This window comes from Colius striatus, chromosome 1, assembly GCF_028858725.1.
Source record: "Colius striatus isolate bColStr4 chromosome 1, bColStr4.1.hap1, whole genome shotgun sequence".
Lineage (NCBI taxonomy): Eukaryota > Metazoa > Chordata > Aves > Coliiformes > Coliidae > Colius > Colius striatus.
In genome coordinates, this window is record NC_084759.1 from 79734026 (window position 1) to 79752132 (window position 18107).

General features: G+C 39.3%; 1 protein-coding gene across 2 annotated transcripts in view; it reads right to left on the bottom strand.

The window, feature by feature from the left end:
* Positions 1-18107, bottom strand: part of SH3KBP1 (SH3 domain containing kinase binding protein 1) — a 221619-nt gene that overhangs the window by 12876 nt on the left and 190636 nt on the right. For both annotated transcript variants that reach the window (XM_061999392.1, XM_061999401.1), the window contains 3 exons: positions 15859-15939; positions 13997-14159; positions 7081-7166 (listed from right to left, as the gene is read on the bottom strand). In XM_061999392.1, the coding sequence (XP_061855376.1) occupies positions 7081-7166; positions 13997-14159; positions 15859-15939 (330 nt within the window). The remainder of the gene's footprint in view (positions 1-7080; positions 7167-13996; positions 14160-15858; positions 15940-18107) is intronic.

The following is an 18107-nucleotide window of genomic DNA, read 5'->3' on the forward strand; positions in this document are numbered from 1 at the left end:
ATTGATAATAAACTAAATATGAGCCAGCAATGTGCCCTCGTGGCCAAGAAGGCCAATGACATCTTGGGATGCATCAAGAAGAGTGTGGCCAGCAGGTCGAGGGAGGTTCTGCTCCCCCTCTACTCTGCCCTGGTGAGGCCTCATCTGGAGTCCTGTGTCCAGTTCTGGGCTCCTCAGCTCAAGAGGGACAGGGAAGTGCTGGAGATAGTCCAGTGTAGGGCCACCAAGATGATCAAGGGTATGGAACATCTTTCATACAAGGAAAGGCTGCAGGAACTGGGGCTGTTTAGTCTAGAGAAGAGGAGTTTGAGGGGTGATCTTATTAACATTTATAAATATCTAAAGGGTGGGTGTCAAGAGGTTGGGACATCCCTCTTTTCTATAGTAGATAGTAACAGGACAGGGGTAATGGGATGAAGCTGGAAAATAAAAAGTTCCACTTAAACATAAGAAAAAACTATTTCACCGTGAGAGTGACGGAGCAGTGGCACAGGCTTCAAGACCCGCCTGGACATGTTCCTATGCGACCTGATCTAGGTGAACCTGCTTCTGCATGTAGGTTGGACTAGATGATCTCTAAAGGTCCCTTCCACCCCCTACCATTCTATGATTCTATGAAATGGTATATATACTGTCTTTTAAATACAGTAATCCTCGAAGCTATCAAATGTGACAGAGATACTGCAGATGAAATCTTCTGTATTAATGTCCAATCAATATACATCACTAATTAAATATACTCAAATAATAATCTGAACATTACTGGGAACCTTCAGAAGACCACAACTATTTTAACTACGTGGGGCACTCTAATTCAGCAGCTCTCTCCATGCTGAACACCATGTTATCCTTCAAAGAATACAGCTATGCTCCTAGCAAAGGTCGGGGCAGCAGAATCTTGCCCATAACAAATTGAAGGCTCTATTTTTAAGATTTGCGTAATGCACTTTCAGCAGGAGGATTCCCTGGCTGCAGGGTTACTGCATTCAGGCATGTAACAGTGATGTGCTGGGGAAACCTGCCTGCATGGTCCTTTGCTTTGGAGGGAAACAGCTTCACTTGACTTCCCAGGACAGTCACTGGACAGCCTTCTTTCCTAAAGTATATGATTATCTTTTCCCATTTCAGCACTGACTTTTATGGCTTTCATAGCTAAATAGTAGAAAGCTGCCATAATGAGCTTTGCTAACCACTTGCCAGTGGCCTCATAAGGATTTTATTTTTAACGATTCAGAAGATGCCAAGAAAGAACTGAAAGGTCAAGAAAACTGAGCTAGAAGAAATAGATATGTTGTTTTCAGTCACCTCAACTTGACACACATGGAGAAGGATTTAAATTTCTGGTTTACTGCCTTTTTCTGGACCCTCTGGGGCAAGAGACCAAATTAACTTATGTAATGGACCATTAACATATCCCTGATTATAATATTTACAATTCACAACTACGTTTGCAGGCAATTTTGATTCACTGACATAAATATTACAATTAACCCAGTTGGGTAATTTTACTCTTTTGCTTCACTCTTAAAATGAGTATGAACAGCAACACAGAAAGAAAGAACTGATTTTAGGTAGATTTCGGTCTTCATTATGAAAGTCACATTTTGTCCTTCAACCCTTACATTTACCAGTATTTTCTTTCTTCCAACTTTGCCTCTGTGTCTTCAGGCAAAAGAATTGCTATGTCTTACAGTGTAACAGGCCGTAATTTAAAGACAAATCCACTCCATTCCACATCCTTTTACTAGAAATATTCTCCACCTTTCTTCCTAGTGTGGGCCAAATCTTACCAGATCACTTTTTCTTCCAGTCAGAGGCACAGCGATAATCTTTTCAAACAAATATGAGCACAGTCCAGCTCTAGAACAACTGCAAATACAGCTCAAGGAAACATGATATAGTGAAGATTTTTAAAAATCTGATTGTTTATTAGATATTTTCAAGCAGGGTATTTTTTATTACTATTCCAGGCAAGTCAGCACCATCCTTGGAGGCAGAGACAGATAAAGAGTGCAACTAATAAAGTGAGTTCAGCCAGTATTCCATGACCCACTAGCAAATGCTCTGAAGATTAAAATCTGAGGAAATGCTGAATATGGACTCATATTAAATCAGCTTTTCTCTTGAGAAAATTCATACCAACACTATCTGTTTCATTGGGAATCAATGAAGACATATGTGCCTTATGTTAGCACTGATGAAGATTATTAACTGCTTTCATAAATCCTATGCAAAAGGCGTGAAGAGCCAGGAAAAATACTGGAAAGATGTGTTTGCTTGTCTCTGTGTGTGAAGTGCCTGCGCAGTTCAGTCTTTGTGCAAAAGCAGAGAAACTGCTTCTTATATGGATTAACTGAGCATTTCCACAGTAGAGATATTATTTTTATTTCTTTGAGGCTTACTCTTTAAATCACTTAGCTTAAATCTTTATGATTTTAAGTGTTAGATATTTCAAAGCAAGGTTATTTTGGATAGACAAGCTTTGTTTTAGGATTGAAGGATTCCAAAATGTGTGTGTATATATATTTAGTTAAAAGGTTTAGGATTAATCCTGACTTGCAGAAATAATACCAATAATTAATTACAGAATAATTCTGTAGTTTTCTGGAAGCAATGGGTTTTGCTCAAGTGAGTTATTACATGTGCTAGATGTATATCCTCAGATATCGGTCCTCAGATATAACAGTTCTTTGTGAAATGAAAAGGATATACATAACCTTAAAAAAAGTCAAGTTTTGCAACAAAGCATGAATTTAAGCTGTTGAAATCAATGTAATTCTACATAAGGACTACTCTTCTGTTGGTACAATATGGCTTACTTTCAGAGTAGCTTATGTTGCAGTAGAAATATTTTAAACTAAGCTCAAAAAGCCACTGACAATCTGGAATGGTTGTTAGTACAATGGACTTTACAACAGATGTAACTACTTTGATTTAACTACAGCAACACTAGAGATGAAGTCTTGGGTGACGTGACCATGCACTTTCCATTGAGAGATAGTGACTGCTATTTAAATTTCTATGTTCTGTTTCATTGTTTGGGGTTTTTTAGCTCTTTCAGACTAGAAAATCATCCTAGCATGTTGCTAAATATTTCTCTTTTGTAACATGTAAAGACACCACAACAAAATATATGCATTAAACACTGTGATGACACCATCTGTCTGTAAGAACAGGTTAAGGAAACCACTGCACTGATAAATTGTTTAACCTGCACGTGTCAAGTCACTAAATTTTTTTGTGGCACAATAAAATAAACTACAATGATTTCTCATCTCATTGCTATTGTCCAAGAGTTTTTTATTACAGTACATTCAATTTCAACTTTTAATAAAGAAATCTGCAATAGCCATATGTACACTAGATGTTCTACAGAATACTTCTTTTTGTATTTGTTTGCTATGCATTGTCAACTAAATTAAAGACAGGATAGAAAAGAAATGGAAATAAAAGCACCTTACCCTCATGAAATGAAGAAGAGTTAGCCATGGCAAAGAGATGTAAATAGGAAAAGTTGGATGAAAGATGTGTGGAAAGGAAAGTAAAGGCATCACTGAAAACAGGGAGAAAGAAAACAGAAGAAGTGAGGAGGAATGGGGAATTGTTCCTCTTAAATAACTTATTCTGAAGGCTAGTTTTCAAATGTTTTTTGTAAGGATTGTGGAAAGAAGCAAAGGCATGAACAACAGTAGTAACAGTTGCCATTATGTCTACAATCAGCAGCGATGTTGCTGAACAGGACTTGTTGTCAGTACAGATTGCAAAATTGTAATCAGTGCTGTATTATTATCAGGAAATTTAAATGTCAAGTCACAACTCTGCAGAACATGCTGGTGAAATTAAGCCATGCGCCAACATCTACATGAAAATAACTTTTTACATATGCAACTGACAGAATGTTATGCACAGTACTAGACATCACCTCAGCCTTGCTCAAGCATTTGTGGCTTTCCCAATGGGTCAAGTTGGGTGAGAATATTTCTAAAAATGTTTTTCAAGGTGTGAGATTTTCTGATTAGACAACACTAATCCACTCACAGAATATTACTCAGGAAATAAATAGAAAAATGCTGTTTCTGAAACAAGCTAATGTTTAAACACACTGATCTAGAATAGGTGGCCTGGATAGAATACAAGTTTTGAACCTGGATTCCCTAATTCCCCTCTGCATATTGCTTCCCAGTTGTTGATGGAAGTACTGGTTTTGTTGTTGTTGGTTGGCACATGGCATATGGAAGGGCTCTGTACTTCCTCATCTGAAAGGTTTTGGTCTCATCATGACAAAGAAAAGGAACCAACATACAAAATCCTTAAAAATGCTTAACAAAACAGAAAAATGCTTTTCATCTAGCTATAGTATGGTTTACTTTTATAACCAAAACTTTCACCACTGCATTGGTACATCTTTCTGCCTTGAATGAAAGAACAAGAGCTTAAGGCTGGCTATAGCACTGAGAAAGTGACAATTATCCAGCTTAACATTGCTAGTGTAAAAAAGCCAGGAGAATGCTACAGCACGAAAGAGGGTGAGGCAACTTGCAACTGATTGCTGCTTTTTCTCTCTCCTCCCCAAGAGCTCAAGTACTTGAGAATGGCATTAGGGATAATGGAGGAATAAAGAGTGACAACCAGAGCTGCTGCAAAGGACACTTCCATTTTCTTCATAGGCTACTGCTAAGCCTCATCTTGTCAGTCACATAGGTCCAGTCTAACTTATTGCGTAAATTTGGATTACTGGAAAGACATTAAATGGTAGGTTTGATCAGATTAATTTTGAGTGGAAGTATGAACCTTGGAGAAGCTAAGATTGTCCTCTCCACAGAGTACATGATGCTGAGGCAACACTGGTAACATATATCACAGTTAAATGTTATCTGGACTCACATTGCCTGATCTATCAGCATTTTGGAATACAGCAGATAACGCCACTAGCTCATTCATCATTCTTACTAATGTATCATTTAGACACAAGATTTCTCCAACCCATAGTTCTCTTTGTAAATACATAAAAAATCTAAAACACTTATAATAAATCTTGCCAATTATACTGCTCCATAAACTGTCTTGAACTTCAAACTTCTCCTCATATTAAAACACATAAATCTACTGCGAATCGTTTTGGCTTATTAAGTTTTAATTTATTGCTGAACCCACTCTTAAAATCCTGTTTATTTCTTTAACTATATTTTATACAGCTGTCAAAAGCTTCCATAACATTTAGAGCAGTTATGATCTTTGGGTCCACTTTCATTCTAAAATCATAAATTCTTCCCTGCCCCCCCCCCCCCCGCCTTTTTTTTTTAATGAGTTGTCTCACAGGCCAGAATGGCATGATTTGCCCTTGTAAATGCCATTCTGGTTGACCCTATCAAGTGATACTTTTCTAAGTATGCACACTATTTTATCCTTGGGCTCACTAGGCTCCCCTTGTTAGTTGTAATAAGAGGTCATCAGCTGAACCTTTTGCAACATGTTGCATGTGTAGTTTGGTTTACGGACTCTTGGCTCCTATTCTCCATGCAAAAAAAAAAGAATCAAAACAAACACAAACCTCAACCAATCACACCTCAAAGTTCTGGAAATGAATAAAAACTGTAATAAATCAAATTCCCTACCTAACCTTTTATAGGTTGTTAAAAAAAATAATCAGAAAAAAATACAAAACACTCTATTAGTGAAAATTCTATTAGTAATCACTCTAATAGTGATTCCAAGGAAACTAGAACACGGGTTTTAAAAGTTTACTTCCGTCACACCACTGTGTGCTATTTGCAGTCATAGCTGTCTCTTCCAAGTAAGCAGAGGCTTGCAAGCTTTGAAGGAATTTGTAAACATGAGTAACAAACACTAAATGGTAGAATTTGACTGCACTTCCATACCATTCCTTTGTATTAATCTCTACAATAAAAATGTTCATGCAGTTTATTACAAACTTCCAGCTTTCCATGTTTATCCCAAATGAAAAACTGGGAAAAACATACTACTTGCTTCTCCAGAAGGATGTTACTATCATAAACCATAGCAACAGCAGAAGGTTACAAAAAAGCAGACATATGGATGCTGAAATGCTCATAAACTTATATGAAATCAGTTTAGCATTTTAGTGTTACATTGCCCTTAAAATTCATTTACAACTTAAATTTCCACTTCCAAGTCCAAGAAAAGGCAGGTTTGGCTGTTGAAAGTATACAATTTTACAGAAGTTTTAGTAATAAAGCAGCCTGGGTAGAATCCATCACACTTAAAATAACATTTAATGCCAGCAGTGAAAGGTAATAATGCTTACACATGCAGGGTACCCTGGTTCTGCCTTTTTACAAAAACAGGTCTCTCACAGCACAGCTGCAACTGCAGAGAGCGACAGCAGCAGCTGTCACAAGTATTTCTAAGTAAAAGATGGCTGTCACGGCTTTTGCTTACAGCCCTGGGACAGGAGTCAGAGCACCTTGCTTTCCAAGAGTCACTTACTGCAGCACCCTCCCCAGCAAACATCTCCCTGAACTGCAAAACTGGAAAAGGAAGAAGGGCGAGAGAAGACAGAAAAATAACCTATTGTTACTCCTTTCCAGGTGACTTCCCAATTAAACTGTTTGTGTTGAAGGGACACAAATAAGAGAAATTTAGACTTCTTTTAATCGGTGTTTTCAGTAAAATTTATGCAAATTGGCTTCTATTTGGTCTCTATTCCTTTGTATTGGAAAGTGTAAAGATTACTAACTGCAGCAAAACCAGAGTCTTTTGCGGTGTTAAGAATATGGTAGCACTAATATTACATGTGTTAAACAAGTAAGACTTATTATCATTGGATTTCTCAATAGAACTAACAAAAGCCCTCCTATTCAAAATAGCTCACCATTCCATACTTCCTTTATAAAATGAATTTAAACATAAAACTCCAACAAAACTTTATTAAGTAAAGCAGAAATGATCCTTTAATCCTGCACTTCAAACTTGACACAAAAGCACTCACATTCACTGCCAAATCCTCAATCTGCCTTTTGGATCATAACAAAGTCAGTAAAAAGCAGAAACTTGTGCTGAAAACTTCTTAGGCAAACTATAAAAAGCACTATAACTTACCGATGTCATTGCTTCTTTCAGAGGAGTCTTTCTCTAGAGTGCTGGATCCTGTACTGCCCACTAATTCCACTTTTGGACTATCACTCCTGCATTTGGATCAAGAAGAAGAGATATTTTATTGGAGTTTTTGTGGTGTTTACAGTAAATTAATAGCTAACTTGCATTAAGAATGAGAGAGCATAATATTCTTGCTTCGTAGCACTAGAGTAACAGCGATGTGTCAGACAGAGCAATCTCCAGTAAGCAGACATGCTGTATGGATTAACCTTATCTCATTTCTCCTTAACACCTGTCAAAAAAGCCTATTTTAGACACTGTACTGTCCTGGATAATTCTTCAGATGTTCACAGCATCTCAACATGAAGGAAACCTAAGGGCAAAGGGACAGTCTTCAACATCTTACTTGTATTTTTCTAATTAACTGGCTTGCATAAGCTACAGCAATGAACTATCTAGAATACTGCAGAAAGGGAGAGAATCTCAAGCTAGCATCATGCATGTTTCTGTGGGTCCAGAGAACCAAGATCACCTAGTCTGTTTGAAATGTCTTTGGAACAGGAAAGTGCCAAGAGCTGCAATACTTTATTAAAGAGGAAAAATTTTCAAACCAGAGATCAAACATATGACTTCTCTTATTCATAGAACTTTCTATTCCACAACTACTTCTGTTTACTAAAATAAAGTATTGAAACAAATAATTTAAAAGGGCACATTGGTAGGAGAGTAGAGCAGCATTGCACAGGTTGCATAGTCAAATTCCTGTGAAATTTGTATATCAAAGTTTTTCCACAATTACTATTTCCAGTGTAGTGTTATAACAATTATAATATACATAAGATACCCAAATCGTTGGTAAGAAACCAGATGTGTCCCTGAAAGAAGCCAGACAGATGTATATTTCTATGAACAGCAATAATTAGCCATTGACAGTAAAGTACAGAGCAAGCTCCTGTATCTCACAGATTTTTATCATTTATCTCTGTTTCTGATGCCATATGCTGATGACATATGGCCTGAACCTCAACCCATGGCAGTAATTCCACCAACTCAGTTTATGACCAAAACACAAAGTGACTGGAATTCTTATTTCAGACTTCAAGAAGGCTGTGATAAAGAGCCTGAAAACTTCTGTGAAAAAAGGAAGGAGTCCATAGACTTAGTGAACATATATCCTGTTAAAACACTGGTAGGTTGACAAGTATCCTATCAACAGAAAAAGATGGGACAACCACTTTATGAACTGAAAATCAAACTAACCCTATACAGCTATCCATATGGCAGGCAGTCAGCACCAGGAAGGAAACAGGGGAAATTTAACACACGCTTAGAAAAATATGTTGATTGTTGAGATGATAAATAAGGGTATTCTCCAAGTGATCTCCCCAATCAGTTAGTTTTCTTATCTTTTAGTCTTTAACTCTTTTTTTTTCTTAAATGGTTATATATATTTGTAAATCTATAAGCAGCAACACAGTTTCTTGGCTGACAGTGCAATGAGCATCTGACTATATACTGTTTTGCACACACACATTTCCCAGCAAACTGAGAGCAGCATATGAGCTGGAAGTGCTCTAGGAAACGTGTGAGTATAGTTTTGGACGAGATTCTTAGGATAGTGTGATTCATGGCTGAAAGTCAAGACAGCCACCATTTGACTACAAAAGATACCAATCCCACAAAAAACCTCAACTCCGTTGTCAAAAGGATCAACAGGCCAATCTACATCCATACTGTTGTGTAACGAGTGGAGCCTCCCTTCCTGGTCACAACATCTCCCCCCCTCCACTTGTCTGATTAACATAGGCTGTCAGTTCAATCAGACAGATGATCGACCTGAAAGAAACCCCACACTAATAGAAATCCCACTGCAAACTGATTAATTACCATCTGGAGAAACTCCCTGACCCATATGGCTGAATGGCTGCAGAATTGCTGGTGCTAATATACCGGAGGCTGCGGGAACAGGCTGCCGGGAGAGGGAACCTGCCCCTGTTAGCAGCAGCATGGACACAAATTGGTTTATATTGATTGTAAAAATGCATTTTTTGTAGGTCTTCACGGCTTGTCTACTCCAGATAATTGACTCATTTGTAACTTGTATAAATACAGGTATGTCTAAATAAGCAGTGAAGCCTTTGGAACAAATTGACAGCTATTCTCTGTCCCATATGGTTTTTGTGTCTCCTATTGCCCTTGAAGCCCTAACCTGCCTCCATAGAAGGAGGATTATGTTTAAATGGAAAAACAATCACCAACACATGAAGTCAGTGAGATGTGTAAGATGCAAGCCACTTACCACTCTTCTGCTCAGAACTTTGTAACTACAGCAATATTTCTCCCTATAATCATCTACTGGCTGTGGCTGAGACAGAGCTAAATTTCTTTGTAACAGCCTGCATAGTGCTATGTTTTAGACTTGTGATGAAAACAGTGTTTTTCAGTTTTGTTGAGAAGTCCTTGCACACTGTCAAGGCATTCTCTGTTTTTCACATTGCCCTGCCAGTAAGTAGACTGGAGATGCATGAGAAATTTTGAGGGGACTCAGGTAGGACAGCTGACCTGAGATGACCAAAGGGATATTCCCTGCTTGTATGACATTGTGTTCTGCATATAAAGCTGAGGGAAGAAGGAGGAAGGAGGGAACATTCACAATGATGGTATTTGCCTTCTGTCATGGTTTGACATGACAGCCTTTTCTGGTATGGGGGAAGGGGCTGCAAAGATGGCTCCTGCAAGAAGTTGCTCACAACTCTCCCCAGCTCAGAAAAGGCTCACTTCTGGGGCTGAGCCAATTAGACGCCTCCACGATCACTTTTTAAGAAGAAGCCGGAAGGGGAGGTGTCTTCCTCCATCTTCTTTCCTTCTTCTGCCCCTTCTTCTCTCTTCTTCTGGCTGGTGGTGGTGCAAGGAGTAGGAACGGTGAGAGAAACAACCATGCGGACTCCAAGGTCAGTGATGAAAGGGAGGAGGTGTACTGTAGCAGAGACTCCCCTGCATTCTATGGAGAGAACTGGTGAAGCTGAGATTTATTTTCATTTCTTTAAAGACCCCGCATCAGCGGTACAGACTCATTCTGATAATGAGCCCGCATCAGGGGCAGAGACTCATTTTGCTAAAGCTGACCCCGGACCAGGGGCAGCGATTCACTTCATTAAAGGCCCCGAGCCAGGGACAGTGATTTTGGCCGGAGGAGGCCTTGTCCCGAAGGAGGGGCCCTTTATCACTATGGCCGGAGCAGGCCCTGTCCCAAGGAAGGGACCCAATATCCACAGCTGCAACTGTGGGGAGGAACCCACGACAAAGCAGCTCATTAAACTTATGCCCAGAAGAGGCCTTGTCCCAAGAGAGGGACCTTGCAACTGCAGAAACTGCAACCGCGGTGAAGAATCCACGCCAGAGATATTCACCAAGGACTGTGTCCCGAGTGAGGGACCCTGTATCGGCAGAAGCCGCAGCTGCTGGGAACAACCCACACCAGAGAAGTTTGTTAAGGACTGTGTTCCAGGGGAGGAACCCCGTGTTGGAGCAGAGGAAGAATGCCAGGAGTCATCCTCATCTGAGAAGACAGAAGCGGCAAAGCCCATCTGTGAGAGACTGACCACATCCCCCACTCCCTGCCCCCCTGAGCTGTTGCGGGGGGAGGAGGTAGAGATATCGGGAGCAGTGAGCTGGGCCCGGGAAGAAAGGAGGGATGGGGGAGGGAGATCTTAAAGTGCTGGTTGTAATTTTCTCATCATCCTACTCCCTTTTTGCTTTTATTCCGTTCTGTTTCTTGTAGAATAAACTTTCCTACTTTCCTCTCTAAGTCGAGTACTGGAGTCTGTTTTGCCCAGAACCATAACTGGCAGTGAGCCCTCCCTGCCCTTGTCTCAATCCACAACAATCTTGCTTATCTTTTTACTCCCATTTCACTGGGTCCTCCGCCATCTTAACGAGGGTGGGGGTGAATGGGGGCATCGAGCAAGAAACTGTCGTGGTGCTGTTGTGCTAGCTGGGCCAAACCACGACATTATTGGCGCCCAACGTGGGGCCCCGAGTCTGTGGGACTTGGAGCATTACAGATTAAATTTGAGACAAGGATACTAATTGGTAACGGGCAAAACATGAACTGTACTGCTGACTATTGAGGTTTTAAGTGGTTCTACCTTTGGTGAAGGGACGAGGGGTGGATTTTTAACACCTCCTTAAAAAGCAATTCGTGAAGGCGAGGGGTGGAATGTCATGGTTTGACATGACAGCCTTTTCTGGTATGGGGGAAGGGGCTGCAAAGATGGCTCCTGCAAGAAGTTGCTCACAACTCTCCCCAGCTCAGAAAAGGCTCACTTCTGGGGCTGAGCCAATTAGACGCCTCCACGATCACTTTTTAAGAAGAAGCCGGAAGGGGAGGTGTCTTCCTCCATCTTCTTTCCTTCTTCTGCCCCTTCTTCTCTCTTCTTCTGGCTGGTGGTGGTGCAAGGAGTAGGGTCGGTGAGAGAAACAACCATGCGGACTCCCTTTTTGCTTTTATTCCGTTCTGTTTCTTGTAGAATAAACTTTCCTACTTTCCTCTCTAAGTCGAGTACTGGAGTCTGTTTTGCCCAGAACCATAACTGGCAGTGAGCCCTCCCTGCCCTTGTCTCAATCCACAACAATCTTGCTTATCTTTTTACTCCCATTTCACTGGGTCCTCCGCCATCTTAACGAGGGTGGGGGTGAATGGGGGCATCGAGCAAGAAACTGTCGTGGTGCTGTTGTGCTAGCTGGGCCAAACCACGACACCTTCCCAAGTCACCACTCCACATGATGGAATCCTGCTTCCTGAGGATAGCCGAACTCCTGCCTGTTGGTGGGAAGTAGTGAATGAAGTTGCTTTGCTTGCATGCACAGCATTTAACTGTCTTTATCTCAGCCCCCAAGTTTTCTCATTTTTGCCCATCTGATTCTCACCCCCATCCCACTGTGGGGGTATGAGTGGCTGGGTGGGGCTGAGCTGCCTAGCAGGGTTAAACCATGACAGATCAGCAAAAATTGTGCTGGTTCAATCTTTACCCACCTTTTTGAAGTGACTGCTTCCATTTGAAATTTCATATTTCTTAATTACTCAAGTAAAAAGTCTATTCCATGGATTATTTAATTATGTGAACTTTTCTGCCCTCCTCCTATAAGGCACCTTTACAAGTAGGAGCTTACCAGGCAGAACAACTATATGAGTCATTCAGTTGAATTAGCTGATAAATAAATTCACAGGGAAACTGACAGCACTCTAATCATCCATAGGCATCATCATCACCTTAAAAATCAAGTTTTGTTCTAAGTTTTAATCTAACTACTGTTAAAAGCAAAATTACTTCAAATATGACAGTATTAGATATAAAGAACATTTTTTTTTTGTGCTAGTCACAGCAGAGTCTGGACAATGAAGAACATAACGGGGATATTGTTTAGATCTGCATTTTCACTTTTACACTTTTAGATCTGCATTTCACATAAACTCTGAAATATCTTTAAAAAATGCATGGTTTCTTTATACAATTTTGTACTTTGAAAAAAAGGAAAACAGAAGAGCAATAAGACACCTCTCAGCAACTCTAAATAGTTAAAATATCTGTAACATAGGCAAAGGATAGAACAAAAAAATAGCTACCCCATTGCATGCCTAGCCATTTGTCTTGCCAAGAAGACATCACTTAGCTAAATCTAAAGTTTGTTGCAAGTGTTCACTTTTCCAAAGAAGCCCAGGTGACTTGCAGATGCAGACTGTATTTTGGAACAACAGGGCAAGCACGTTCAAAGCCAAAAAGTGCAAAAGAGGCTGTGGCAGTAGCACCTAGATAGAAGGGTAAGTTCTCAGAGATGCATAGCCAAAGCACTTCAATGCGCTGAAACTGGCAGCACAAGACAGGCACTGTTTTTTCATTCTATGTGTCTCAGACTTCACACCGAGAGCATTTGTTTAATTAGCCATATGTGGAGAAATGAGGGGAATCAACAGCCTATTTTATTTCACTCTACCTTATACTCCATTCTGGTATTTAATTCACTGTTCATAAACTTGAAACATAAGGTACACTTCAACTCCAGTAGTTCAATGGCTGATAATTTTTTTAATAATACAATAGTAAAATGATTTCTATGTCTACATTCTAGTATTTCTGCAAGATGTGCAGTTTGTCCATTTTAGGCAATGGTTTTCATCTATTTCTATCCACTATAGATAAAGGAAGTCTACAGCATGCAAGCCAGATGCTGACGACTAGTGCAGCCATCTAGACTTGATTAGGGGAGGCTTGTAATTTCTGCAGCTTCTGCTTTTACAAGCTCTAGCAGAGACTAAATGGAGTTGTACTGGCAAGCCCAATTTCTCAGAGCTCCTCAAAGACAGTAATCACTTCTGATAAAGAACATTATATTGATTATATATGTATACATAAAATGCTGATTATATATATATTGAGAGGGTTATTAAGCATTGGAACAGGCTGGCCAGGGAGGTGGTGGAGTCACCATTCCTGGAGACATTCAAAAGACACGTAGATGAAGTACTGAGGGATATGGTTTAGTTTAGTGATGGGCCTGGCATTGTGAGCTTAGTGGCTGGACTTGATCTTAAAGGTCTTTTTCAACTGCAACAATTGTAGGATTATATGCTATAACTGTAGAACGACAGCCAACATTAAAGCATAAACACATGACAGCAGTATTGATATAACACGTGTACCCATCAGTAGAAATGAACTTGTAATGAACAGTCTAAGACTGTTACTATTGGGAAGATACTTGTGATCCAGCCAGGTGACTAGAAGACTTTTCTTTTTTTATTTTTTTCTTTAAATACAATTTCTTTTGAAATTGTCACATTAAGTGTAAAATCGAAATTCTTCAAATGTTACGTTCTTCCCACTAATCCCACAAGTACTGGACAGAGGCAAAACAATACCTTGAATGAGTTACAGGCACAACTGGTCTTTCTGGTCGTCTTGGGGGCAAGGTACCAGGTCTATTCACAGAATTTGCTTTGGGTGGCCGAGGTTTCTTCGGAGGTATTGCAGGAACTGAAGGCTTCTGCGAGTCTGACTGCTTTTGCTCTCTCTCTAATCTTTCTTTAAATCAATTATTTCCAAAAAAGAACAACACCGATATTATTATTTGCACTCATTAGTCTAAAATTAAACAAGAAATCTTCAACTATAGATACAATGTAAACCCCCCAGAATAATCAGATCTTTTATTTATGTTTTTAAGCACATGCTTATAATGTTGAATTTTTCATCTAGCCTGTAAAAAAACTGGATCATTTGCAGAACTGATTATGCTTAGTTAGGAAGTGCCATAACACTAATACATAACACCAAACATGCAGTGTCTGAGAGTATGTAAAGTACAATATACATGAATAACTCTTGTAAATAATATGGTCTAAACTAATAACACAAAACAAGCATGTAAATGTGTTTTCCAAACCATGGGAAACCCAATTCTTCTCAAAGAAAGGATAAAACTCTCAAAGGGACCAAAGTTTTGCTCTGTGTATGTCAACACCATGATATGTCACAAGTATTACACCTCTGTATATACATAAGAGGTACTAGTAACGTTACAGAGTACTGCTTAATGGATTCTAGGTTTCAGTCTGGAAGAACTGTGGAATAAATCACCAGAAGTACAATCCACATTAGATTTGGAGAAGTTCAGCAAGTGACTGTTGTTCAGAGACACATATACCCTCTTTCAGTATACTTTCAGTTGACACAATTGTTGAGTCCTCTGTGACATTGAAGCTTTTGCAGCATACTGTGTAATTTTTACACACTTACTCCTATGACGTGCTGAGTCTCATGTGTCAGAGTCTAAACTATGTATGAGGGACAGGCTAGGCAGTGTACTAACACACAGCATAAAGAATGCTTTTCCACAATGAACGGAAAAGAAGAAGTAAACATATGTAGATGAAAATGCTAAAACACCTGTCAGATCACTAAACATACATGTAGAAATGGATTTTGGTGTGAAGTCCAAAATATTTTAAGTGCATATTATACATTTACATGCCTTTTAAAAGACTGTAGTTTTTTATACTTTAGAATTAAGAAATCTCATAACCAAACTTGCCTGTACAATCTAATAAACCACTTAAACGTATGATGCTTGACATAACCTTCAATTACAGAATCAACGTATTTCCCTGACCTATTCAAAATGCACAGTGAACACAATGAAACCATTAAAGGTTTAATCTGTTTGTTACTGCTTTGTACTGTGCCTCACTTCTTGCAACGTTCAAATCTAGCTTTGAAGACAGAATATTTTCGTTTCGTCACAGGCTTGCCTATGGCTTTTATAACTACTATAATGAGCATTAATAACTATATCATCACAAAATCCTTCTGTGATGTAATAAAACCATCAGCCCTGCTTTTAACTAGAGAACCAAGGCACATATAAATTAAGAAAAAAAAAGTACATAGTAATCTAGGGTATGTTACTCAATGAAGGACCTGGGTTTTACTGAGAACAGAGCTTTAGACAGTGTTATATGTAGTGATAGCTTATCTCCCCTCGACTTTAGTGGAGACAGGAAGTACTTAACAGCTCTGGATTGGTACAATGGAATACCCTGAATTTAGTCCAAAAGCAGCAGTCAGATCCTGTCCAAAATGCACATCATCAGATCTATCAGAGTGGGAAATAAGTCTCAAAAAAATACACCTAGTGAAAAGAGACACTGGGAAATGAGGATGTGCTTCAGCTTCACTTCCCCTGTCTGTCTGCAGAAAGCAGGCAAGAAAGCACATTTCATACCTTTTTCTTCTGTTCGATTAGGAAGACATTCTGGCCTTTCAGGGGGTATCTTTTTGATTTCGTGCTTTCGATCTGTGGTACCTGTCAAAGAAAGAAAGATTTGCAACTCTGAACCAGCCAACAAATCAACATATACAGCCATATAAGATTTAATTTTACAGTTCCTTAGGCTTCAATTTGAAAATGTCTTGCTAAAACAGAACACAAAATTATAATTGTTTGCTTACAACATAACATCAAAAAAGTACAATTTGATGTTTTCACAGTCAAGTTCCCAGTTTCCAAAGCATACACCTCTAACAGGCACTTTCAGACCATTCTGTGAAAAAAAAAAAATCAAGAACTACAGATTTTACATGTGGACAGATCTCTTACCATTGCAGACATACTTAACTGAAGAGCAATTCAACAGTGCCGAGAATCACTAGGAATAAATGAATTAATTGGGCATTTCTGCCAAGAGAATACTTAATATAGATGAATATGCAGGGCTAATTTTAGGTTGAGCTATAACTCTCCTCCCTCTTTTTAACCTCTAGTACTACTTACACTTATTAGAAAGATGAGAATACTAGTACTGACAGACTTCTGCACAACTATTTTAATTGACAGCTTTTGGCCTGGAGGTGTAAGCTTCTGCCACCTTCTGCCTCTGTACTAGAGATCCCGACACACTCACTTCTGTTGCTATGAGGAATACGAGAACTTGAGGAACCAATAGCAGAAAGATTTAACAAAAATTTCCTGGCACACGTGAGATGCAGTTTTCTATTGCCCATATTACAAATGCTTTACTGGATATTGGCTTTGCTGCATTGGCTAACTACTAGGTGCTAATGCCATTTCAATTTAGTAGTGTTGAAAAGTGCTTTAGGTAACACTAGTACTATTTCAATAAAAATTACAGCAGATGACACGCAAGAATAGAAGAGGAGGCAGGACGGGGAATACAAGGGAATTTTCTGCTTCAATCTACTCTATTATAAGCAGTTTTCTAGTGCATTTACATTTTCTGAATGTGCTGTCCAACTCTCTTCTGCAGCTGGTTCCTAGAAATCAGTATCCATCAGAGCAAATTGCTCATCAGTGGTGATCACTAGCCATTGTTTCTTTATATAACTGTGCTGTTGGACAGGCAACAATTGCATCACTTATTGTGTCAATATCTAATACAGAACAGCCATTTCATGGTTGGAGTCATCTTAAGGGCCTTTTCCAACCTAAATGATTCTATGAAAAAACACTCGACTCCTGTTGCTAGAAACCAATTAAAGCCTTTCCAAACACAAGTTATGCAAAGCACAAGTCAACATATTGATAATCTTGCACATACAAATGTGTTTAAGGAAAAAAAGAGACATGAGTCTATATATCTAATTACAGTAAGATTAGCAGTGATCATTAACATCTCAGGAACACATTCTCAGATCATGTCTGAAATGCAACTACAAACACTGAGGAGAGTTTCTAGGCTCAGGTGTACTCTCTATTTGGCTTGTGACCCCTAAATTAATCAGTACCCAGGCAGGTACCATGATCCTGCCTTAGCTGTGAGGAGAAGATCACCAGCAAGGAAGCTCATGAACTCCATACCAGCTCTCAGAAGAACTCATATGAGAATTCCCATCCTTTTGTCTAGATGCAGGTGTATTCCTTATCCCAGCCACCTAGTGAAATGCCTACTGCTTTTCAATGACTATGTAAGGGACTTGTGTTTCTAATTTTGGTTCTTACTTTGTGTAGTAGCCCAGCACAGACAGCCCTGGCAGTCTACTGCTGCACAGATTTTGAAAATACAGCCAAATTTCCAGCTATACTATAATACAAACTAAACACCTTCTTCACATATGTGATTTTATGCTCTGCATCAGAAGACTCTGGTATTGAATTATTTAGGCTGCAACTGACAGTTCTCAGTTTATTCATCATACTATGACTGGTTAAATATGCAGAAACATTACTGGAAATTGTTAACTACTGTCAACAGTAAGACCTGACACAGGGATGTGGTAAAATGCAGTGTTATCTCAGTAAAGTGGTAATTTGACAATCTCAGGATGGCAATAAACATAGGATGATTTTCACCTCTGAATACATATCAGAAGAAACTCTTGTGCATAATCAGTCAGGACTTGGCAAAAACTGAGGATGAAAACAAAACACAGCAACAGTCTTGGCTTTGCCATGCACTTAGATGGCCTTAATCAAACTGCCTGCACCCTGAATGCATCAACCGTTTTCCATTCTGA